Source organism: Megalobrama amblycephala, linkage group LG3 (assembly GCF_018812025.1).
Source record: "Megalobrama amblycephala isolate DHTTF-2021 linkage group LG3, ASM1881202v1, whole genome shotgun sequence".
In the NCBI taxonomy this organism is placed as follows: Eukaryota; Metazoa; Chordata; class Actinopteri; order Cypriniformes; family Xenocyprididae; genus Megalobrama; species Megalobrama amblycephala.
The window spans coordinates 8,493,933-8,521,558 of record NC_063046.1 but is presented as its reverse complement, the minus strand read 5'-3'; the positions used below and the strand labels follow the sequence as shown (position 1 = coordinate 8,521,558).

Here is a 27,626-nt window from a genome sequence, read left to right as displayed (position 1 = left end):
TTAACATAAAAAAAAAAAGTTCAGTTCCATTTCAGACAGTCTTGATTCCAAGAGTAAAGAAACATAAATGTATCAAGTAATTGCACAAAACAGTGAAATGATAAAGAAAGAAAAAATAAACCGAAACAATACAATAGCACAAATCCCTTTAAGTAACCAGTTTTCACAGACTTGCAGCGAGAAATGCACTGTCGTCTCCCACTGGGTCCCAAATCAACACGATACACAATCTATTTCTACCAACTTCAATGGATCTCCACAAACACGAGTCAATACTGCAGCAACAGTGTCTGCTGATCTCCAGCAGGGCTTGAACGCAACGGGATTCGCCATCTAAACCGGCTCGTAGTGCTTGTGGGATCGTAGTGGGCTTGTGATCAGGAGGAATCATCGAGTCAATTATTCAAGGTTTTCTCTCTCCCTCTTGTTTTCATTGTTAATTTCTAATTTTAATATGGTCGCCTAGTCTTTATAGACTCTTAATGACAACATAACGGATCCTATGGCAAACATTATATATAAAAGTGCAAAACAAAAACTAGGAATGTGACTTGGATTCAACCGACAAGGCCTGGTACATAGATTCACGCTTAATGACGTTTCTCATCATACTCTGGTATATTTAAGAAGGTCTAGTTAGCTTTAAAATATGAGCGATGTGAATGCTAGCCTGTGCTAAAACAGTTACCAGGCCAAAAACCGAAGATAGCCGCTTATTATCAAATGCTAATATGCAGTCAAATGGCGTGCCAGTCGTATCCGTAAGCACACAGTGCCTGCATAACACTCACTTCCCATAAACCCACGCGTGACGAAGTTCGCCGGGTCTGTTTAATAGTGAATCTCACTGTTTAGCTGAGTGAATCTCACAAAAGAGATTGAGAACATGTGTAGGTATTTCAATCCAAAAACAAAAGAAAGGAAGAAATATTTTAGCTAAAAAAAATTAAGCTTATATGTAATGGCCATTTGATTTTTGTGAATGCAATTCTCATTAAAAAATGAAAAATTTTTTACAAAGGGAATGTGCTGAACTTTTTAATTGTCCAAAAACAGGCTTCATTTTATTTATGCAAAATATTGCCTATTAATATTATCCCAAAATGTACACCCCCCGTTGATTTCGGATGTTTTTGTGAGATTCACTCGGCTCCGTTAGATCCTATTTAGCAGTGCTAAACTAATCAGTTTTCAGTGTCCTAATTAGAGGGCAAGAGATACTGCTTGCATGTAAATAACTACAAACTACAGTAAATATAAAAGGGTGCCCTCGCTACACAGGTTATTTGATTGTTTTTGGTAAATCGAGTGGCTTTTCCGTTTTCTCCATTGAAAAGTTGTTACGATTCATGTCGTGATACAAAAGAGAAACACATATTCCCCACTGACAGTGAACGCTTGAAAATGGTGGTCCGATCCCTCGTGTGCGCGGTGAAAATGTCTCAGTGGAGGTGAAACGGAGACGGGGTCGGTTAGGATTTACTGTCTTGGCATTTGGTTTCGGTGGAATGGGCGCCTTGACTTTGGCATGGTGGTTTCTGTTTCTCCCACTGGCACATGGCATTGGCGTAGCCGACAATGACCTTGTCCATCCAGGTGAGGGGCTGAGGGAACAGCACGGCACCCTCGAAGAAACCCAGGTGTCCCCCGTGCAGCGTCAGCGCGAAGATCACGTTTTCTTTCTTTTCTGGAAGGTGAAAATGAACCAGCGAATCTCAGAATTGCAACACAACTCAAATACAGAGAATAGCATCTGTCGTAGGCGGTGTGATGAAAATCTTATGACGACATGAGTCATTTTATATCACCGACAATACTAAGATTTGTCACATACAATAAAACATTCCTCTGACTTCCTGACAATGAGCAACAAAAAAAGGTTTCAATACACCGCCAATGTTGAGCGTCACAGTTTGTCATCGTTTGCCTTGTGACACATATTTATTATATGCGAGTATGTTTAAACAAGTAGAGATCTTATGAATGTCACATGCATTTATGTGGGGCTCTGTAGTAATTATGGGTGTTTCTGGCATATGAGGTCATAATCTAATAAAAGATCACTATGGAAATAGGCTGTGGGCATGAGAAGCAATGCGAAGTCAATAAAAATACAGCACTTCACTACTCAAAAAAAAAGTTCAAAAGGGAATTAGGTGGTGTGTTTAAGGCAAGCATCATGTTCACTATTGCTCATATTTAAAGTTAAACATTTGTACAAACTCCAACACTATATATTAAACCTCAGGCATGAATGATGCCTCAAATTATGCAGCTTTTTGGGGCGAGACAAAAATGCAATCGCGTACTGTGCCAGTTTATGCACTTAAAGTATTTGTTGATTCAATGTATATATAAATTGAAGGAATAAATGGAATCTGCACACCAAAAAAAAGAAAAAAGTCAAAATTCAATAAGAGTTTTAACTGAAAATATTAAATATACACAGACTAATTCGCCAGTGGTTCCCTTGAGATTCCCTTTTTTCTTTTTTTTTTTCTTTTTTTTAACAAAATTTAAAACATAATACAAAAAAGTCCAAAAACAGACTAGTTCATACACATTTCAAAATTGTTGAGGATAAAATACACAAAAAAGCCTTAGGCTTATTTCCATTGTGGAGTGAAACTTGCATCATGTTCAGAAACTCAATAAACAACTTAAAATTCAAACATCAATGATAAAACAACCATTTTTTTTACTTCCTTTTTAAAAATACTCTCATCTTGTATATCTCTTGGATACATCTAGGTAATTTATTCCAAGCAACAGAATTAGTAAATGGAAAAGAATTTGGTTCCTATAGGTTTTTTTTAAATAAGGTCCATGGTAAACATTAAGTTGACGATACTTGTACGTTTTGTTTTACAACGTAAAAAAAAAAAAAAAAATAACATTGCGATGTCCAGAAATCAATTTCAATAGTACATTGAGTTAATTTATCGACATAGAACTCATGTTTAATGTGATCGTTTCATCCATACATCTACTATAATGTAATATACTGTTAGTCCCAAGATTCTTTATGTAAGTGAATAAGTGCATAGATCCGCTATTAATGGTCTGGCGGTAGAACTTTTGTTAAGCGTGTCAGAGATTCTGGGTTCTAATCCACCCTTGTATAGCTTTGTTTATTTTTTTCTTATCAAATCCAAAGATGTTCATCAGTGATTGTATACCAAGAGCAGGGACACATTTGTGAGCATTGTGTTTTGTGATTTCAATGGAACGAATAAAGTCTCTGCAACGTTTAGTGATAGACTGAAGCGCCAGATCGCCTCTTATTTAACACAAACAAACGAAATGAATACTCTGCTAATCAACTAAAGATGTTTAATTTGTATTAGATACATCTGTACCGCGAGAAAAGTGGTGGGGACAATATTGACCCTGGCAAAAAGTGGTGTCTCACCCATCCTACACGCAAATTACGCCTATGACTGTGATAATATCAACATGCAATATCATTGACGACTAAAACATAGTTAAAAAATAAAAACTTTACAAAGATCTCTGTTTTTATTTATATTAGACTGTTTTTAACAAGCCTCTACATGCTGTCATACTTGTGTTTGCCAGATTTCAAGGGTTTAATGCCCCCAATCAGAGCCTTTCTCTTAAAAAGATACATTTCCTGCCTGATGTTTTACTTAATCTTTGGAATCTGGCAACAGTGCACACATTATATGTGTGGATACTTATATATGTATATGTATATGCTTTATAGCTGCAAGTTTTTGTTTGTGGATGTATACATACAATTGATAAATGGCCGAAATGTCTGAATTTTTATGCTCCAGCATATATTCTATACTCGAGACATTATGCTTAACATTCTTTGTATTACAATATGTATTGAGTGTTTTTTTTCCTCTTCTATTTTTGTTTTATTTAGTTTAATTACACTTTTATCATTAATATTTATTTATTTAATTTTTGTATTTTTTTTTTAATTATAATTTAATCATAATTTTTTATTTATAATAATAAACTGAATTTAAAAATAAATAAATAAATAAATAAATAAAATAAATAAATCCAAACATGAATCTCAACTATATTGTTTGTGATTGTGGTTGTGGAATAAATGCATTTACACAACCTCTGTGTGACAATACAAAATCTTTTTTGCTAGAAAAACATTAATGTCATTTGGAATGACTGGAATTACTATTAGGAATTACGTCGTTTTAATTTTTAAGAAATGTTTCTTGTTTTACCAACTTTCATAATGTAGAGAGTGTGTTAATTTACATGATAAACAGCCTAAAAATCAGTACACTAGATGAGGTCAAATAAACCATGCGTATGAGTTGACATTTTAACTCTTGATATGTGCTTATAAGTGAAAGAGCAATAATTCTGATGAAATGTAAAAATAATTTCTCAAATAATTTTGAGCAAAATAATTGTGATTATCAATTTAACCATTATGCAGCATGACAAAACTGTGAGTTTTCATTGGCTAAGTCTCTTCCGCTTTACTACTAGTTAGTGGCACATTTCTCATGGTCAAGTATATTTTCTTTGGAAAATGTGAACATTTAGTTTAGGATAAAATGAATAATTACTCTTTTGTATAATACAATCTGCACCCTTTGGTTTTCCCCATGTGTTTTAAATTTCTTTTAAAAACGCATGACACTTTAGATAGTTTGGTGAGCAGTGCTGTACCTGCGAGTGTGCGAGGAATGGTGAGCAGCGTGTTGTGCACCAGCGGATCATCAGCAGAGTTCACCAGCAGCAGAGGCACGTTTATCTGCAACACAACAAGAAAAACAAGTCATAAACAGAGCAAACAGGAATTTCCTTAGACTCTCTACGGTTGTTCACTAAACTCCATAGGCATTTTACTCACATTATGAATGTAATGAACACAGCTCTCCTTCTCGTAGTACTCCTTCAGAGAGTTGTGTCCATGGAATTTTCTATAAAACAAATTGACATCTTTCTATACGAGGAATATGGATACAGCATCTGGAAACTTTTGTACTGAAACTATATTTGAATATTTATTCCCCAAATTTATATATATATATATATATATATATATATATATATATATAAAATTTATTATTCTAGGTTAATTTATAAATATATTACTGTTCATTTTTAATTAATGTTCAGAGAACATTAATGCTAACAAATGTTAAAAGCATTTGAATATATGTAAAATGTAATATTAACTCTTTTAATGTTAACTTTTTTTTAAACTTTCAAAAATTTCATGGCCCAAAAATATTTGTTGTATGAATATCTGTACATGTAATATATCAAAAGAACAGAGCCTCTGCTTTTAAAAAAAACAAACAAACAAAAAACTGTATTCTAGGTTCATGCAATCTTTTATCAACACTTCAATGTGGGTAAAATTCATTAAAAAAAAGCAACATTTTGAACAAAAAGCTGAGAAAATCAATTTTTTCCCCCAAAGACTACAATGTACATAAGCAATTGTTTTATCTTCTTCGCCTGTTGATCCGGAGATTCTCTGTGTAACAGATGTGTAACAGCGCCCCCTAATGTATAACAGTGTAAACTCGGAAAGACGAAAAATTTTGTCAATGACGGGGAAGCGTTGTCTCATAATAAACGAAGGAAAATTCCGCCAATGGCAGGAAAGAGTTAAACTAGATCCTGTAAATAAATGCACTTTTCATTGTGATGTTCACTGTTAATGAATTAAATCGCAGTGATGGCTAACAGCATAAGTTTTAGTACAATTTTGTGTTAACAATAGCTGTAGTAAACATGGTATTCTATAAATAACAGCACAAAACATTCTTTGAAGATTCATTTTAGATTCATAACCCCTAAAAACAGCACATACTGTGTGTGTGTGTGTGATCATAATTCTCAAGTGTCAAAATGTTTCTTGTCTCTGTTTCACAAGACTGCCAAAAATCCACATTTAGCAACTGACCTCATGATGTTGTCGTCGATCTGCATGAGGGAAGTGGCGGTATAGAGCCGGCTCAGATCTGCATCCACCATTTTAGTGGAGCCCACACCGAATAAGACGCTCCTGTTGAACCACAAAAAGAAACGCTTTGCTGACTCTGTTCAAATGGTAACTCAGTGGTTAGATTTGTATACTCTTACCACTCAGAAGGCAGTAAATTTATCTTGTTTTTGTGTCATCACAGACAGCATTACTGTAAGTTATTCTGAGGTCTCCTAATGACTTGATTGCAAAAGAACATGTGAGCTCATAACAATTTCAGGAGAAGAGTGAATATCACAGCCGGCCACTCAACACCGCTCACTGCGACGTCTGTCAAGATTCAACGCCGAGGACAGGGTGAACAGTACCTGTGGGACAAAATGATCTTCTTCATGTTGTCAGCCATCAGGAAGTTATAGAAACGACGGCACTGGTCCCACTGCAGAAACGTCTCCTGAGCCCTGAAATAAAACACACACAAACACACCACAGAATAAGAAAACTGTCTTTCATACTTTTAAATGTTACGATGCCTAAATTCACTTGCCGAATTGAAAGAAATAGCTAAATACATAGAGAAAGAGATAGATAGATAAATAAATACATTTATTTATAAATTATTTATCTTTTTTATTTGTCTTTATCTACTGATTTCTTTATAAATCTATTTATACATATTATATATATATATATAAAATATTAAAAAATATTAAATATATTAAATATTAAATATATTAAATATTAATATATTAAATATTAATATATTAAATATATATATATATATATATATATATATATATATATATATATATATATATACATACATATATATATATATATATATATAAAATGTGTATATATGCGTGTATTTAAAATAGAAATATATATATATATATATATATATATATATATATATATATATATATATATATATATATATATATACATACATATATATATATATATATATAAAATGTGTATATATGCGTGTATTTAAAATAGAAATAAATATATATATATATATATATATATATATATATATATATATATATATATATATATATATATATATATATATATATATATATATAAATAAATTAAAGAAATATAATAAAAAGATACGTCTTTTTATTATATATATCTTTTTTATTATATTTCTTTAATTTATATATAATATACATTTTAAATACATATATATACACACATCTTTATTATATAATCTTTATTATATTTAATAAATTTATGATATTTAAAAAATAATATTTAATTATAAAATATTTAATTATATAAATTATATATATATATATATATAAAATGTGTATATATGCGTGTATTTAAAATAGAAATAAATAAATATATATATATATATATATATAAATTAAAGAAATATAATAAAAAGATACGTCTTTTTATTATATATATCTTTTTTATTATATTTAATAAATTTATGATATTTAAAAAATAATATTTAATTATAAAATATTTAATTATATATATATATATATATATATATATATATATATATATATATATATATATATATATATATATATATATATATTTTTTTTTTTTTTTTTTTTTTTTTACATATATTTAAAAAAAGAAAAACTAAATACTTTTTTAGGATAAAAGGGTAAAAAATGGTGAAATATAGATTTTTTTAGAGCTAACTGCGACTTTATCTCACAATTCTGATTTTATGACTAGTGATTGTAAGTTTATATAGAAAAAAAAAACAGAATTGCAAGAGAAAATTATGCAATTACCTTCATGAAAAACTAAATTAATAATAAAAAAAGAAAAAATTACATTTTAAGTGGACCTTGAAAAAAAACAATTTAAAAATAATATGCTAATAATACTACAAATAAGTGCATGAGCATGCATGAGCCCTTTAATATCAATTCCAGCTAAATTCATAAGGTGCATTAAAAGGGATCTTGAGTATAATAATCTGGCAGATAATCGGGCAGAGCAGATTAGCAGGGGCTTTATAGATTCAGTAATCCTGTCTGAAGGCAGAGCTAGACGGTTTGGCAGCAAGCTGTAGAAACACCCAGCAGAGCTCCTGGCAAACAGAACAGATTTACTGAAGTCCAAACACATCCACTGCATTCCAGAGCTGCTTCATCACATGCTTCCTCTCTGACAGCGATGCTCTGCGTTTAGCTCTTAGACATGTTGCTATGGTGATCTTTAGTGTTGACATGTCAACATTAGCTGCGTCTCATTTCGGAGGTTGCATCCTCCAGAGGTCGCATATGTAGACTGCATATGTCATCAAGTTTGTCTTATTTAAGAAAAGTAACCGTGATAAAATTGACTGTTATTCCTCGTGAGGTGTAAAACACTAATTTCTTTCTTAATTTGCAATGTGATTATCAATGTTAAAAACAGTTGCTGCTGTAAATTTCTACACAAGTTCAAAAGAACTGCAACAGAAATCTCTTGTAACATTATAAATGAAACTTTAGACTGATTTAATGTATCCTTGGTGAATAAAAGTATTCATTTCTTCATCTAACTGACTAACTGTGGTGAACTTCTGAATTACATTTATAATTTATGTCCAGATGATGCTTGTTCCTCATTTAATATGTTGAAATAAAGGTGCTTAGTACATCTGACTTCCTTTTGAACATCCCCTGGAAATTCGCACACTGTTTATGTCACTTCGATATTTAAAGAGTGCCATTAGAGAGGCAATATTTAGGCTAACAGACACACATGTACAAACACAGTGTGTTTACTTTCAGGCAATATGCAAATGTCAAGTGGAGGAAACAGGTGGACACAATACTGAGACCATCTGTGCCTCTTTTAAATAACTAAGTACAACGTACACACTGTTAGTTCTTATCTCGAGTTCAGTCATTCCACTGACAGCAGCAGTAAAACGGTCCAACTCGTACCCAAAGCAAGCTGGCAGCATTTTCATCAGTCAGGGAAAAGAGCGGCTCACCTTAGTGCACTGTAGCCCTGGCACACGCTAACACAGCACAGCACCCGCTCCTGGTTGGTGCGGTTCTCTCCCAGGAACTTGCAGACGATATTTCCCCCCAGACTGAAGCCCACCACAATAAGTTTGGTTTGGGGATATGTTTTTTTGATGAAGCCCACCATTGCTGCGAACTCCCACGTACAACCTGTGGAAAAAGAAAAAATTTATTTATAAGAAAATAAATATTGTATATAAGAAAACAATCATAAAACACAACAAGAAGTTGATTAGTCAGCAAAAGTGACTAGTTTAGTATTATAAAATGAATAATTATATCTCTAAAATCTGATCAAATAAAACCTGCTAGAACAAAACAAATAAAATCACATAAAAAATAAAAATCATAAAACAAAAAAAAAATTCACACCTGCTAAAAAATAAAATGACATAACTAAAATGAAAACCAATAAAATAAAATAACTGATGAATTTAAAAAAAATATATATCAGTTTATTTTATCAGTTTTTATTTTAATTAGATGTCGTTTCATTTTTTAGCAGGTGTGAATTTTTAATTTATTTTAGCATTTTTATTTTTATGTGATTTTATGTTTTTATTACAGTTAAATAAATATAATTTAATTAATTTTTATCCGTTTATTTTACCAGTTAATTAAATTATGTTTATTTAACTGTAATAAAACATAAAAATCACATAAAAATAAAAATCATAAAATAAAATAAAAATTCACACCTGATAAAAATAAAATGACATCTAATAAAAACATGTATTAAAAAAATTATCAAATTAAATAAAAACTGATAAAATTAAATTATATTTAACTGTAATAAAACATAACATCACATAAAAATAAAAATCATAAAAATAAAATAAAAATTTCACACCTGCTAAAAAATAAAATGACATCTAATTAAAATAAAAACCAATAAAATAAAATAACTGAAATGAAATTATAAAAAAAAATATATATATCAAATTAAATAACTGATAAAATAAACTGATGAATTTGATTAAATTATATTTATTTAACTGTAATAAAAACACTGTAAGATTCAGGCTCACTTGGATTATTTCTTTATTCAATAACTTAAAAAGTGCCTAATTCTTTCATAGCATCACTCCACAAATATGACGTTTCCTGGATAAACACATTTGTTTAACCGACTCTGTGGTAAGGCTAGATGTGCTTCCTCCTTAAAAACACATTCAAATTAGGGCTGTCAACGCTAACGCATGCAATTAATTCAAAATACTTAACACGTTAAAATAATTTATGCAAATAAATTAATGAAGCATGTTTGCGATCAGATCATTTTAAGCCGATAAACCCCAGGAAAGTTCAGTCCAATGATCCAGTAAGTAAATTCATTCAAACAACCAGTTCAAAACAGTGCCAATGTAAAGAAAACCAGGTTTATTTAATAATAAAAAAGTGACTCACGGCCAGTTTTTAGTAAATTATTCAATCCAGTGTGTTTCGCTTTAAAACACGAGCTCCGTCATATTCTGTGATTGTTTCTGAAGAGCATTTTTCTGTGTGAAATACAGACTAAACAGAACGACAAAACATCCCACCGCTGGCCAGATGATATGCAAACTACCTTTCTCGGCTGGATAAAGCAAACCAGCGTCTCGCTAGTAAAGTTTTGATGGATACTAACTGTAATGAAGGTAAAGACGATTGAGGTGACATACAGGAATTATACAGTAAGCACACGTAAGTCCGTTATATTGATGCACAAACAAACCATGTATGTGCTCTCTCGATGACCTGATCACACACTGTATTTACGCACAGACACATTTCAGTACATTCACGTTGTTTCCACACAAATTCAGGATAATCTTTGGATTTGTCATGTGTGTTGCTGTGTTTAGTAATTCTGAATGGATCTGTATACTGTAGTAGGTATATGCAGTCAGGTCAAGGTGGTTGATTTAGGTTTAGGGTTTTTTTGGGGGGGGCATCTCCATGTGATCCTGTTCAGTATCGAACCTTGACATGTCTAAAACGTAAACAAGCTAAATGATAATTTTTCTAATCTATTGACAGCCCTAATTTAAATAGAATATCATGACATAATTTAAAGTTAAGTATCATCTAGCAACAACCTACACATCCCAGCATAAACGCTTCCCATAAATTGTTATTAAAGTGGCTACATTCACAAACCACTAAAATTTGAATAGAAAAGCACTTATAATGAGAGGATTTGTGAGTGTGCTGAACTTAACACTGGACAAAAAGCACATCTGTTTGGCCATTGCGTTCAAAAAAAATCAACTGATATGCTACATTGCTCAATGCAGCAAAACATTGTAAAGAGAAACCTTTGACGCTCTCAAGAGCGCAAACACTAAATCGGTTTCACCAATATGCTATTATTACAGAGAAAACTGATCCTAGACCAGCAGTTATGGGCAGTTCTTCCCTCTAAAAGCAATCAGAAGCAGCATATGGCAGTGATAATTGAGTGAGAAAATTTCCATATTAGTCCGTGGCCAGGGGAAGGTAAGCCTCACCCAGCCTTACACATGCTCCGCATATGGCCATAATCCATAAAAGTCTCGTACCATAGGTGAACATGCGAGGAGAGGTGAGCTCAATGTTCGGCAAGGCCCCGAGGTGATTGAGCACAGCACAGCGGTAGCCCTGTTTCTGCGAATGGTCCACAAAAGTGCGGATATAGTGCTTCTCACTGTGGTTCCCAATGCCAGGACAAATGACCATGGTGACGTCCTCTGTGAAACCAACACAAATCATTTGCTATGGAAGATATTACACATGTAGACAAATACAAATGCAAATGTATGCTTGAGTTGTTCAACATTAATAAACAAATGCTGTGTTTATCTTCTTTTCCAGGTAATGCGTCACATTACTGGCATAGAGCAAACAACTGCACAATACACTGTTTGTATAACAACATAGCTGCATAAACTCGCATTGACATGCAATAGCACAGATGCATGTTTTATTTGCTATGAATTGTATTTTATCTTAAATTAAATGAAAACATTCACTTTAAAAAACAAAAAACAAATCCTAGTCTTATTTTGTGCAATTGCCATTTCAAATTGTTTGAATATGTTTGCAATTTAAAAAAAAAAAAAAAAAAAAAAGAAAGAAAAAAATGAGAACTTTTTCTAAATAATATCCTGTTTTACTTACAAAGGTCACATTACAGAACTAAAATGGTTGAACGTGGCATTTCACATTGATCTTTTTATGACCGCTGATTTAATATCTCTTCTTCAGGAGAACGATGAGTAAGCAAACTATTTAAATGTCATTTAAGCGATACTTCCTCCTTGAACCTGAACGCAGGACTTTCATTTATCAGGTTTCCACATATCAGTGTAGCGTTACAGACTAAATGCACCGAACGACGTGGCACTGACCTCCGGACTGATGATCCGCCAGGGGTTCAAAGAGGTCAAAAGTTGCCGTGGCCCCGTCCTGCATGGGCAGGTATTTGCGCAGGCCGAAAGGGTGTGGTGAACTGACCCGACCCAACTTTCCATAGAGGGCTGTCTGCAGATGACCGCTTTTACCCCATAGCAGAGGAGGAATGTACCTAGAATATGAAACAAAATCTCAGGTTTACACAGTGGTACATGGTTTGATTTTGTGCCCAACTAAAATCCTGGTGGCCTATAGTGAGCTCAGATGAGAGTTAATCAAAAAACAAACACAATAGGTGTCATTTTGAAAAACAAAAACTGCTGTCGATGCAATGGTTAAGACTGTGTTTCTAGGTTCATGTTTCATCAAAAGAATACATACTGAGTGTGCATATTTTTCTGATGATTATTAACAGTTAGTGTAGCGGCCCACATTGCAAGTGCTTTAGGCTTGTATCTGGGTCTGTGTACTAACAGCAGGCACTGGGACAGGTCACAGGCATGCAACATCACAGTTATGTAATAGTCCCGCCCACCAATTAGGCTTTAACCAATTACATACTGACCCTTTGCTAAGCTCGTAGGTTGTCGGTGTAACAGACTCATAGGAATGAATTGGATATGTCTGTGAAAAACATTTTTTTTTGGTGAAATGTGCTCATGTAATGGATATTACACTTGTGTGGGCAGGATGAAGTAAAACAGTGCAAAGCCTTTTTATCAGCTGTTTGTCTTTAAAGAAAACACTGTGATAAAAACCGCAGAGGACCGAATTAGAGAAAGGTGAAACTGAAAAAGCTTCATTTTATAGTGATTATAATAAGTGAACAAAACTATTCGTCAGTGTGGTTCTGTGAAGGGCATAGTTACTTCTCAAATCATGCATAACTAATACATAATAAAATAATACTCTACTGTTCAAAGGGTTGGGATCAGTCAGAAATTAATACTTTTATTCGGCAAAGACAGATTAAGTTTATCAAGACCTTTACAATGTTACAGAGCGCTCAAATAAATGCTGTTCTTTTGAACTTTCTATTCATTAAAGAATCTTAAGAAACAAACGCATCTCAGTTTCCACAAAATATTAAGCAGCACAATATTGGCATTTATAATAAATGTTTCTTGAGCAGCAAATCATCATATTAGAATGATTTCTGAAGGATCATGTGACACTGAAGACTGGAGTAATGATGCTGAAAATTCAGCTTTGATCACAGGAATAGATTACATAAGTAAATATATTAAAACAGAAATTTTTTTAACTAATATTTCACAATATTACAGTTTTTACTGTATTTGTGATCATATTAATTCGCTTTTGGTGAGCATCCTTTCAAAAGCACTAAATAAAATAATTATACTGATAAATGCAAATTGTAAATAAATAAAATAAATAAATAAATAAAAATAAATAAAAATTGTACTGACCCATAAATAAATAATACATGAATATTAAGTAATATTACATTAATTTACATTGATTGCAGCTAATGCAATTATCATTACTGATGTTATAAATGTCTATTTAGGAATAAGGGCTGACATGTGATTTTTAATTAATAGCATGCACTTCAAGATTTATTTTACATTTGAAAAAGAGAAAATTAAAGGTGCAGTGAGCAATTTCGGAGAAACTATTAAAAGTGGATCAGACCGAGCACCACAACATTCTTGTAGCCAATCAGCATGAAGGGGCATGTCCACTCATGATGAGGGAGGAGAGAGAGTGAGCCAATCAGCAGTAGGGGGCGTGTCCACTCATGGGGGAGGAGAGAGTGAGTCAATCAGCAGGAGGGGGTGTGTCCACTCATGATGGGGGAGGAGAGAGAGTGAGCCAATTAGCAGGAGGGGGTGTGTCCACTCATGATGGGGGAGGAGAGAGAGTGAGCCAATCAGCAGGAGGGGGTGTGTCCACTCATGATGAGGGAGAAGAGAGTGAGCCAATTAGCAGGAGGGGGTGTGTCCACTCATGATGGGGGAGGAGAGAGCGCCAATCAGCAGTAGGGGGCGTGTCCACTCATGATGGGGGAGGAGAGGGCGCCAATCAGCAGTAGGGGGCGTGTCTACTCATGATGGGGGAGAAGAGAGAGCGCCAATTAGCAGGAGGGGGCGTGTCCACTCATGATGGGGGGAGAAGAGAGTGAGCCAATCAGCAAGTGGGGGCATGTCAATTCATGAAGGGGGAGGAGAGAGAGTGAGCCAATCAGCAGGAGGGATTCATGAAGGAGGGAGAAAAAGCGCAGCTGGTATCGTATCGATATTGTAGAAATATCGATATTTTTGACAACACTAACTGGACCTTTAATTTGCATCTTTTTTGAGTAGTTTGAGTCACTATTTTATTTATTTTATTTTTTAGGTTTATTTTTGGCATTTTTGCCTTTATTATGACAGGATAGTAAGTTGACAGGAAGCGAAGTTGGACAGAGAGAGGGGGGGGGGATTGGGAAAGGACTCGAACTCGGGACGCCCGAAGCGCAACTGCGCTATATTTTAGGCTATTGGCGGTTAGGCTATAGTCACTATTAATAATGCCTCTGCAACATTATTTTACAGATAAAAGGATAAAAACTCATCTAAGTTGCTACAGCAGAATGAGTCACGAGACATTTTGAAATGTTCATTAGGGTTCCAAAACATCACATTTTAAGCATATTTCCTCGAATTACCAAGTGATATCAAAAAAACTCTGCAATATTACTGTCTGAACATGTAACTTTTGGGAACATTGCCATTTGAGACAACATCTCGCTTTCAGCGTCACCATTATGAGAGCTAAAATTACTGTTTGGAGATGCAACACAACTCATTTCTTAGAACATCACTGTTTTGAGCTGTAACAATCAATAATATTCTTTTTCATTGGCAATGAATCAACTTGGCCCTCCTTTTCTCTAATACCTACAGGCATCCAGACCACTTAAACCACGTTCATTTAGGCTGTTTTTATCCTCCACAAAGTGAGACTAAAAACAGCAGTAAACAAAGTCCACTGAACATCTTCCACATCTTTCCTTTCTCACTGTCACTGCGATCTATCCCACACCTCCTGAAGTATTACATAACATGCTCTCACAATACAGCCTCATAATCAGCGTCTATTATGTGTGATTATCCTTAAAATATCAGATATATGTGAGATATGTGAGGAACGAAAGCCTGGCTGGTTTAATCTGCTCACCGTGACACGGTCAAATAAGAAGACAAGAGGATCAGCATAGGGAGCTTTACCATAAAAACAAGACATTTGAGGTCAGTTAAGTTCAGAAAACACTAGGGCAGATAAATTAAGCACCATAATGCAAACTCGCTTTAAATAACCAGGAATGTTGACAAACAAGGCTTGAGCGTTACTTATCTAACAACAGAACTGACTAGAAACAGGCTTCTTTTTTTGTTCTTGAACCATTCCTCTCTCTGTTGACTGAGCTGCAGTCATCCGCAAGCATAAACGATAAAAAAACAAGCAAGCATGCAGCGTTGGCGTGACACGCCTAATAATGTTCCAAAGTCCAGACCCACAATGCAACATCACAAGCATGCACGACTATTATCAGTGCTTGAAAAAATAACCTTCAGATCTTCAAACGCTGTCTAAAGCAGGTTATTTTCTTAAAAGGCGTTTTGCTAGACAATCCTCTAGCCAAACAAACATGGGGAGAGTTAATTGTGGCACTGAAGAGATAAGGATACGTACGGACAATGGGCAGCGTTTTATCGATTGATCTCTTGGCCCCTAGTGTAGTAGCTGTACTGGAAAATAATGATTACATAACCAACCGGGAGTCACTTTGGATTACAAAAGAAACACCCACCCAGCACAGTGCAACAGAAATATGCCATGCGTATCACAACTTCGGAGGTCAATGCGTGCAAAACGGCCTCCAGAAGACATGTTTCTCATTTTAATTGCAGATTCTGTGCTGCAACATGAAATGTGAATTACCATCACGTGGAATTGAAACATTAATATTGCCAGTGGCTTGATAAATCACCCTGTCAAGTGTATTACACACTATACAATAGCAGTGCAGTTACACAAACATTTCTGCTGATGTTAGTGGAAAGACACGCTTTGTCTTGGCCTCATGTAAACAGTATAATAACCATATGTCGTTTCGGCTTCAACGATAAATTCTTGAAGCAACACCTCACTGTTTGCATGAACTGTCGTCATGCGATTTGAACATGAAAAAGGCTCAATTTCATGAAAATACGTATACAAAACATCTTCCAAGAATGTCTGACACAACTGATCTAGCAATATGGCAAACGCACAAAAGCATTTTGCATTTATAGCATATTGTGAATATTACTACTATAATACTAGTTTATTTAATGCGGTTCTGACACTTTCAAACTTCATCTAGAAGTGTCAAACCATAACTGTACAACAACTGAACTTATTCATTTTGTATGTTTTCTCTTTGTCCTACTTTACATTATGGTTTAGGTAGTTATATATGTGATTTTAAAGACTGTTGACAAAAAAAGTACTGTGGTACAGTGTTTTTATTAATTAAAACTATTAAAAATAGTCTTTGTTGAATGAAATAAAGTTGAAATAAAGTTGAAATATAAATATTAGATTTAAAAATTAGAAATGGGCCATGCAACTAACTGAAGAAATAAAATAAGTTTAAATTATTAAAATGACTAAAACTGAAATATATATATATATAACTTTGATCAAAAATACAGTAAAACAGTAATATTGTGAAGCATTTTTAGAATTTAAAATAGTTAGTAGTTTTTTTTAGAATTTTTTAGAATTTAAAATAGTTTAGAATTTTTAGAATTTAAAATAGTTGTTTTCTATTAGAATATATTTTCAAAAGCAATTTATTTCTGTGATGTAAATCTGAATTTTCAGCATCATTACTCCAGTCTTCAGTGTCACATGATCCTTCAGAAATCATTTTAATATGATGATTTGCTGCTCAAAAAACATTTCTGATTATTATTATCAATGTTGAAAACAGTGTAATGCTTTTGTGAAAATTGTGATACATTTTGAAAAAATTCTTTGAGGAACAGAAAGTTCATCAGAACAGCATTTATTTGAAATAGAAACCTAAAATTATAAATGTCTTTACTGTCACTTCTGATCAATTTTATGCGCCCTTGCTGAATTTAGTAAGTGATTCTAGGAGCACCGCATTAGTCTTGGCAACAATGTGCTAAAAGCAGTGCAGTTTCAGGAACAGCCTCTAAGCTATTCTGGGATGTGGTTTACACAGTAACTGCAGTGAAATGATAATCCAAACTGTCATACTCACTCTTTGGTCAGGATAGGACAGGACTTGAGCAGGAAGTGGTTGAGTGTTGTATCCTGGTAAGTGAGGTCTGGTGGAGCTGTGGGGCTTTTCAAGTTTAGGCACCGGACGATGACGTACAGAACCGTGGCCACCGCCGCCAACTTCATGCCGTCAAACATCGCGGGCATCTCCGGTGCCACCGTGTATACCTCCGAATCGTGAGTGTTCATGTTTGCGCTGAAAATAAACAATAACAGACTGATGAATAAACAAGGACCATCTATTAGATCACATGACATTACATGAGGATCTATCGGCAAGATCTGGTTCTAACTATTCCAATGTGCAGTCAGACAAATACAAAACTACGGAAGCTTGTTTCTGCCACGGAATGAAAAAAAAAAAAAAAAAAACATAATTGCGACTTTTTAATCTCACAATTCTGACTTTTTTCTCAGAACTGCATTATAAAAATTCACAATTGCGTTATAAAGTCAGAAATGCAAGATGTAAACTCTCAATTGTCTTTTTTTCCATCACAATTCTGACTTTTCTCATAACTGTTATATATACTCGCAATTGCGTGATATAAAGTCAGAATTGCAAAATATAAACTCGCAATTCTGCTTTTTTCTTGCAATTGTGAGTTTCTCTCTTACAATTCTGTCTTTATAACTTGCAATTGTGAGTTTATATAACGCAGTTCTGAGAAAAAAAGTCAGAATTACGAGATGTAAACCCGCAATTGCAAGTTATAAAGTCAGAATTGCATGATCTAAACTCGCAGTTCAGCTTTTTTTCTTGCAATTGCAAGTTTATATCATGCGATTCTAACTTTATAACTCGCAATTGCAAGTATATCCACAATTATGAGAAAAGTCAGAATTGTGAGAAATAAACTTGCAATTGTGAGAAAAAAAAGAATTGTGAATGTATATCTTGCAATTCTGACTACATCTTGCAATTGCAAGTTTATATCTCACAATTCTGACTTTATAACTCGCAATTTCGAGTTTATATAACAGTTCTGAGGAAAAAAAAGTCAGAATTACGAGATGTAAACCCGTAATTGCAAGTTATAAAGTCAGAATTACATGATCTAAACTCACAATTCTGCTTTTTTCTTGCAATTGGGAGTTTCTCTCTTACAATTCTGACTTTATAACTTGCAATTGCGAGTTTATATAACGCAGTTCTGAGAAAAAAAGTCAGAATTACGAGATGTAAACCCGCAATTGCAAGTTATAAAGTCAGAATTACATGATCTAAACTCGCAGTTCAGCTTTTTTCTTGCAATTGCAAGTTTATATCATGCGATTCTAACTTTATAACTCGCAATTGCAAGTATATCCACAATTATGAGAAAAGTCAGAATTGTGAGAAATAAACTCGCAATTGTGAGAAAAAAAAAGAATTGTGAATGTATATCTTGCAATTCTGACTATATCTCGCAATTGCAAGTTTATATAAGAGTTCTGAGAAAAAAAAAAAGTCAGAATTACGAGATGTAAACTCGCAATTCTGCTTTTTTCTTGCAGTTGTGAGTTTCTCTCTTACAATTCTGACTTCATAACTTGCAATTGTGAGTTCATTTAACACAGTTCTGAGAAAAAAAGTCAGAATTACGAGATGTAAACCCACAAGTTATAAAGTTTTATAAATTTTCCTCGCAATTGTGAGTTTATATCTCACAATTCTGACTTTATAACTTGCAATTGCAAGTTTATATAACGCAGTTTTGAGAAAAAAAGTCAGAATTGCAAGGAAAAAAAAATTCACAATTATTACCTTTTTAATTTTTTATTCAGTTGCAGAAACAAGCTTCCATACAAAACAGCAGGGTTGCCCTCGACCAAAGATTTTTTTAGTCGACTGGCAGTCGTTCATTAAAGCTATCAGTCGAGTAGTCCCACGTTTATTATATTAACTTACAACTAATATGTTTCAAACAATTAGCCATGTTTGAGGTCAATGAATGATAGGCGAACATTTGGATTTCTTGCCCGACACAATTACCACAAAGACCAGCCGTGTTTAACGCTTTGTCCGTCATGACCATGTGACTTTGCAACTTTCTGTTGAATTTTTTCTGTGACAAAACAACTAATTACAATTTGGTTGACCAAGTCTCTTCTCATCAACTAAAGGTTTGGCACACCAAGGATGATAAATATAATGATAAAGATATAGTTCTAACAATCGTTCTGAACACTAAAGAATAGCAGAGTCCACGCCACAACTATAACGTTAACGGCACAGAGAAACGATGCCGTTTCATTTTTTTCCAGCTGATGAACGATAAAAGCATTGACAGCCAATCAGAATCCATTCTGATTTAAGAGCTTGAGCATTTAAAGCAGCAGCGCGTGCTTATAATAAAGCAGAATGATATCATGCATCGGTGTGGACACTAATATAATTATTGTTATAGTTATCTTTATTAGTTATCGTTCTTGGTGTGAACAGCCTTGTAGGGGGAAGCCATACAAACAATAGCTAGCTGATAAGAGAAACTAATGGAGTCACTTACTTTGTAGGTTAGATGGGTTACTTGAATGTGATCTCGTATTAATCTCTGATGAAGAGTGAGGATATTATGGCCGTGGATTTTAGGTCACAGTGATCTGGTCAATTCTTTGAGGGAGGGAAAGAAAGAACAGTGACGCGCATTAGAAACAATAAGATTAGATAAGGTCGATTACACTAACAGAGTCAAGCACCAAGCCCGTGTTAATTACTTAACAAGCAGCTGTATGCCTTTTAAAGGAATAGTTCATCCAGTTCTCATCCTCATGTCAATACAAAAACATCTTTCTTCAGAGGAACACAAAAGAATTATTTATGACAGAATGTCTAAACTGCCTTTTTCCATATAATGAAAGTGAATGATGACCATTGCTTAGGATTATTGTAAATAACTGTAAAACTAAAACCATAAAAACACTGTTGTTAATTAAAGTACAAGAAACATTAACTAAAAAAATAAGTATTTTATTTCAGCAAAAATTCTCATTCTTATTTAGTATAACTTAGGGATGCACCGATATGACAATTTTGGCCGATACAGATAACCGATAATTCTTTATATTTGAAAGCCGATATATTGGCCGATAGATCTAAATCAAAATTTTTATATAATTTTTGAGAACCTGATTGCAAAGACAAAAGTCTCACCATTAAAAGCCATGTCCCAAGCACACAATTATAATGTTATAATGCCTATATGACAGACTTGCGTTGTACATTACACTTAACTGTATTTTCCTTTTTGAAGTGATTTCAATCATATTTCAAGCAATTTAAAAACATAATAGTGAACGGCGGGCATCTGAAGTATCTTGGCTGAAGGAAATAATCCATTATTCATCAGCTTTAATATATACTGGCCAAATTTTCTTATCTAACTGATAAGAATAACATTAAAAATTAACATATATCGGCCGATACCGATATGGTGACCGATATACCGTGCATCCCTAGTATAACTTGATGAACTGAACTTTATAAACTACACAGATTTGTTTTTAAAAAACTAATAGAAAAAGACAAATACACAAATAAAATGGCTAAAAATGTACCTACAATTAAAATTAAAACCACTTCAAAATATTAATAAAAACTATAATAGTATCTTAATTGGCTGTCAACCAAGAATTTTTGTTGAATATTGACTTAAATCTCATCATATTGCATTAAACAATGTTTCCTTCTGTATTTTAAAGAAGTCAGGCAGGTCTGAAATGACATGAGAATGAGTAAAAAAAAGGCACAATTTTCATTTGTGGGTGAACTAGGGCTGTCAAACGATTAATCGCGATTAATTGCATACAAAATAATAGTTTGAGTTTGTATAATATATATATGTGTGTGTGAGTACTGTGTGTAATTAATATGTTTATATAAATACATGCAAATTAATGTATATATTTAAGAGAAATATGTTCAAAATATTTTTATTTATATATAATATAAATTATATAAAAATATAAATAAATACATATACTTAAATATTTCTCAACTATATACATGAATGTGTTTGTATTTTACATACATAATAATTACACACAGTACTCCCACATATATTAGGCAAACTTTAGCAAAACGATTAATTGTTTGACAGCCCTAGGGTGAACTATCCCTTTAAAAGACTCATTTATGACTCACATAAGCACTGAACACCCTCCTCAAATGATCCCCAAAAGGTTATCTTCACAACACTGATGTTAGATAAGGACTAAAGCATTTAAGTGTTAAATCTGACTTGTGTACGTGATTTGAGTGCTAAATTAAATTAAAGGAAATTTCTCAATTTCAGTTAGATAATCTTAAGGCACAGGGTACTTGATCTAACCCTGCTAACTCAGGTAGACTTCAATTTTTAATCATGAGGAAATGCACCGGTCAACCTGATTCCCTGAGACCATGCTCGGTCTTAACATGCATGAAAGTTCACAAAAGCACTACATGTGAATTTTGTCCACTGATTAAAAGAGGAAGACTGTATTTGTTTTGCATCCCTCCATCCGTGAGATTGCGCTGTGTTAAATTAATCTGATTGAATAAAATGAATGTAATTGTACATTATACAGCAAATACATCCAGCAGTATTCACTGATCAAAAAATAATCCAGGGCAATCCAAATTTGGCGTTTAATCTCGTGTGAGAGCAAGGATCATCTTGAAGAGAAATATAATTAAATATATACAATTTTGTTTGACCAATTTCATTAATAACATCAACAAACGTGATTACAAAATGCTGTATAACATTCAAAAACATCAGCGTAATAAAACTGCTTTGCATTGTTCATACAATTCATATTTTAAATAAGGTTAAACACATAACAGATAAATGGAAGCTATATATATATATATATATATATATATATATATATATATATATATATATATATATATATATATATATATATACACAAAATGATCATTTTTTTATCAAGCTTGTATGTTTATGTTTAGTTATTTCATTTTAATGGCAATGAAAAGGACATATTAATTGCCACTGAAGCGAATTTACTGAACCTAAACATACAAAATGTTCATTTTATAAGAAATTTTCAGATGGCACTTAGAGGCTTTTGCATCTGAAGTCTTCACATTATATATATATATATATATATATATATATATATATATATATATATATATATATATATATATATATATATATATAAAATTTCTCTATTTTAATATAAAAAATATCATTGTATAACCATATTAATTTAGTGTAATGGAGTAATAAAACATATTACGCAATGAGAATCATCAATAAAAATAATGGAAATAGTAAAAACTCAAGGTTGGATTACAGTAATGAAAATGGAGAAGTAAAATCTGATTAACTGTCATCAAACAGAATTCATTTTCACACACAAATATATATTTATATTGAATTTAGAAAGAAAACAAATGACCTGGGCATGCTCTCATTATTGTCAGAAATGATAAAGGTGTTAAACACCAAAAAATATTCATCAGAGTATAATTAAAGCATGGAAACACACACTTCATGATGTTGTTATGATGATCGTGACTGGTGATTTTAAGTGTTTCCTGCAAAATAAGGCCCAGAATCTGGCTTTGCTTCAAAACACCCTCACATCCTATGGTTTTTATGTGTATATACAGTGCGGATATGCATGTCTAATGAAAACAAGAGGCGCTGCAGATGTCAAAAGGGAGAAGCAGGAATCATCTGCCCATCATTTACACTGATGGACAGCGTTACGCATATATGACATACATACAAACACCCACTTAAGACATAGCTATTGAAAATAAAACATTAGGCTGTTATAATAAAGCATGCTGGTATGTCAAAAACAGCAGAATGTAGTTTAGCTGAGCAGTGTAAACAGGAAAATGAGACGACACCCCTACATTTACACAAGTAGAATAGAAACGCATCGATTCAGTGCAGATGAACGCATCATACCTCGCTCCCCAGTCGATCACAAACAGCTCCCTTTCCCTGTGTTGGTCAGATGTAGATTTGTGCTCTCTCGTTAGGACACGGTGTGTTTATTTAGCGTTTCATTATCCGCGTTCCCCTTTCTAGCATTTTCTTCCTTCTCGCCTCATCTATGGACAGAGAGAAGCGCAACGCACTTCCTGCTTTAGACCACCTCATTTACATATCGCGCGTTCTATTGGATAAATTAAGCAGTCTCGTCATGGAGCACCGCCTCCTTTTTTATAACACCGTAGAGCGCACGTTCCAATAGCATGAACTGGCTGCAGATGAGGGGAAGGTTGCAATTATACGCCTCTGGAGTAATATAAGTGTAATAATAACACAAAATGTTTTTTTTTTTATCACAATGTCTTGTGTTTTATTGCAATTGCCACATTAAACATGTTGTAAATATGGCCTATATACATACTCTACTTGTGTCTGGATCAGCAGTTTTCTAAGCTGTATTATGCAGATGTATTTATTAGTGCTCTTAACCCTTACAGGGTCTTTGGGGTCTTTTTGGACACCAAACGACATTTGCTAAAATAAAATAAAAATAAAAAATGTTTTTTTATGAAACTTTGTACAGTTGTTACTTTTTAGATCTACAAATAAAAAAAAATGGAGTGATATCTTGTTTTTATGTCAGTGTAAAAAAAAAAAAAAAAAAAAAAAAAAAAAAAAAAAAAAGTCACACTCATGATCTTTAGGGTCTCCAGAGACCCCAGGCAACAAAATGTAATTTTGTAACAAAACAATTGGTTTTTAAAAAACTAATGTAATTTTACTCTGTTTATTAATGTTTTTACTTCATATGTGTGCAGTTTTTGGAGGATTTATTATATCTTTTAAATTTATATAAATAAATAAAAAATAACTTTTTCAATGATGTTGATTTTGAGGATGAATTTCGTCCATTTTCTAAGCGGGGTCTCGTCATAATGTAACAATATTGAAAAACTGGATTTTTTTTTCAATACAAGAAATGCTAAACTGACAAAAAGTATTTTTTATTGTTATAATTATAATTTCATAATATTTAGATATGAATCCAACTGAATAATACTTGTGAAAAGATGTCTTTCAGTCATTTAAATAGCAAATAGTGGAGCTCTGCAGATGTCTACTGGTAAAAATGATAGTTATTTTACATTTAGATGTTTCATTTTCCAAAAGATGGGCAAAAATCTTACACTAAACCATGTCAAATTATAATTATCCATGTTATCCCCATGAATGAAAGTTAGAAATCTGGGCCTTTTATAAAGTGAATTTTACATAAAAAGCTGCTTTTGCATGAATACATTTTTAAAAAATATATGATAAATCCTCCAAAAACTGCACAAAAGTGGAGTAAAAACATTAATAAACAGAGTAAAATTACATTTGTTTAAAAATAATATATATATATATATATATATATTTTGTTACAAAATTACATTTTGTTGCCTGGGGTCTCCAGAGACCCCAAAGACCCTAAGTGTAACCCCCAAACAAAGATGGTACAAGGGTTAAGTGGTGTTTAGTAGAGAATGTCAAAGGTTTTGTGCTGCTGTTTAGTAGTGAGATCTGCAGTACAAATGCCAGGCCTTTGATGCCACTGGTTACTGTTATTAGTTGCAAACTAGCTCCACCTTGTGAAATGGCATAAAATATTTTTGAAGTGCATTATGGAGATTTAAAAAAGGAAAGAAAAAATGTCATATTATTGTATAATTCTTGAGAGCATACAAAATACAATACATATACTTCACTTGACTAGATAGAATTGATAATATAAACTCAAAAAAAATTATTTTTTTTATATATTATTTATTATTATTTATTATTTATCTTATTTATTCACCCACAATGTTTTTTAAGATGTACACATTTCAATTAATAATAAAATTCCATTAAATTGAATAGAATAATCCTTACATATTATTCATATTATGAAATAAGAATTTTAAGTGAGTAAAAAACTATAGCTTAAAGGGTTAATTCACCCAAAAATGAAAATAATGTCATTTATTACTCACCCTCACCCACAAATTAAGATATTTTTGATAAAATCCGATGGCTCAGAGAGGCCTGCATTGACAGCAATGGTACTTCCTCTCTCAAGATCCTTGAAGGTACTAAAAACATATTTGAATAAGATCATGTGAGTTCAGTGGTTCTGTCTTAATATTATAAAGTGACAAGAATACTTTTTGTGCCCCAAAAAAAACAAAATAACGACTTTTCAACATTATCTATATGGGCCGATTTCAAAACACTGCTTCAGAGCTTTACGAATCGAATCAGTGAATCGGAGCGCCAAAGTCACGTGATTTCAGCAGTTTGATAGGAGATCCGAATCACTGATTTGAAACAAATAAAATTCATAAAGCTCCGAAGCTTCATGAAGCAGTGTTTTGAAATCAGCCCATATAGATATTGTTGAAAAGTTGTTATTTTGTTTTTTTGGCGCACAGAAAGTATTCTCATCGCTTTATAATATTAATATTGAACCACTGTACTCACATGAACTGATTTAAATATGTTTTTAGTATATTAATGGATCTTGAGAGAGGAAATGTCATTGCTGGCTATGCAGGCCTCACTGAGCCATCAGATTTCATCAAAAATATCTTAATTTGTGTTCTGAAGATGAACGAAGGTCTTACGGGTGTGGAACGACATGAGGGTGAGTAATATATGACATTGTTTTCATTTTTTGGGTGAACTAACCTTTAAGCTTTTTAAGATTTTTTTTAATACTCATTTAAAATTCCTTACTTATAATATGAATAATATGTAAGGATTATTCAATTCAACTTAATGGAATTTTATTTTATTAATTAAAATGCATAAATCTTGAAAAAAAACCTTTTTTTTTTGTTGAGTGTAGGCAATGTTTTGTCATTGTTCAGAAGAGTAATGCTGATCTATGCCTATAACAACCATAAGGATTGTTGTTAAAATTATTTTTAAAGAACATTTTTAACACTTGTTGTCATTTATTCATATAAATTAATGTTACTTACTTTTGTAAAAAGTAGCAAAGTAGCAAAATAAAGATTCGGAATGAACATCTCCTCTATGTTCCAGTAGGGGGCGCTGCACACATAAATAGTAAACATTCCCCTGGACCAAAAGGCACATTAAAACACTCATATAAACAGCACAAAAAATATTCTCGTCGCTTTATAATATTAATATTAAACCACTGCACTCACATGAACTGATTTAAATATGTTTTTAGTACATTAATGGATCTTGAGAGTTTGAATGTCATTGCTGTGAATGCAGGCCTCACTGAGCCATTGGATTTCATCAAAAATATCTTAATTTTTAATTTTTAAGATTTTTTATACTCACTTAAAATTCCTTATAATATGAATAATATGTAAGGATTATTCAATTCAACTTAATGGAATTTTATTTTATTAATTAAAATGCATATATCTTGAAAAAAAAAGGCTTAAAACGTCTTTTTTTGTTGAGTGTAGGCAATGTTTTGTCATTGTTCAGAGGAGTAATGCTGATCTATGCCTATAACAATAAGGATTGTTGTGAAAATTATTTTAAGAGAACATTTTTAACACTTGTTGTCATTTATTCATATAAATTAAGGTTACTTACTTTTGTAAAAAGTAGCAAAGTAGCAAAACAAAGATTCGGAATGAACATCTCCTCTATGTTCCAGTAGGGGGCGCTGCACACATAAATAGTAAACATTCCCCTGGACCAAAAGGCACATTAAAACACTCATATAAACATACTTTAGCTAAACCACAAAATTCTGAAGCATGCTGATAGGGCAACATAAATTAATAAATTAGTATTTTTCCCAAAACAAAAATGCAAAATGATGAATTTAGGTATTTGTTTAGTGTTTAAACTGAATTTTAATGGCAATGGGGTGTTCAAATGTGCAAACCCTTAAAAGGGTTCATACATGGTCTATTACTCTACTGAAGTATATTTAACACCAGTTTACTCCAGGGTGATTGTCCCCTTATAGTTGTTTTAAATATAGTAATAAAAATCAATAAATATAGTCTTTCAACTTTACAATATAATGTATTGAATTGATAATAGACAAAAGCACGT

At 32.7% G+C, this 27,626-nt stretch overlaps 1 protein-coding gene across 2 annotated transcripts; it reads right to left on the bottom strand.

The window, feature by feature from the left end:
• On the bottom strand, positions 1-23,701 carry abhd2a (abhydrolase domain containing 2, acylglycerol lipase a). 2 transcript variants are annotated; one of them, XM_048183710.1, is made up of 11 exons: positions 23,526-23,701; positions 20,103-20,206; positions 17,594-17,809; positions 12,309-12,484; positions 11,481-11,648; positions 8,907-9,090; positions 6,313-6,405; positions 5,924-6,025; positions 4,859-4,928; positions 4,675-4,759; positions 1-1,687 (listed from the first exon to the last, which is right to left on the bottom strand). In XM_048183710.1, exons 3-11 carry the CDS (start codon positions 17,800-17,802, stop codon positions 1,473-1,475), a joined length of 1,302 nt encoding a protein of 433 aa, XP_048039667.1. In that variant the 5' UTR covers positions 17,803-17,809; positions 20,103-20,206; positions 23,526-23,701; the 3' UTR covers positions 1-1,472. The 2 variants fall into 2 exon arrangements, with proteins under 2 accessions (XP_048039667.1, XP_048039668.1); XM_048183711.1 differs by lacking the exon at positions 20,103-20,206.
• Positions 23,702-27,626: the final 3,925 nt, after the last annotated feature.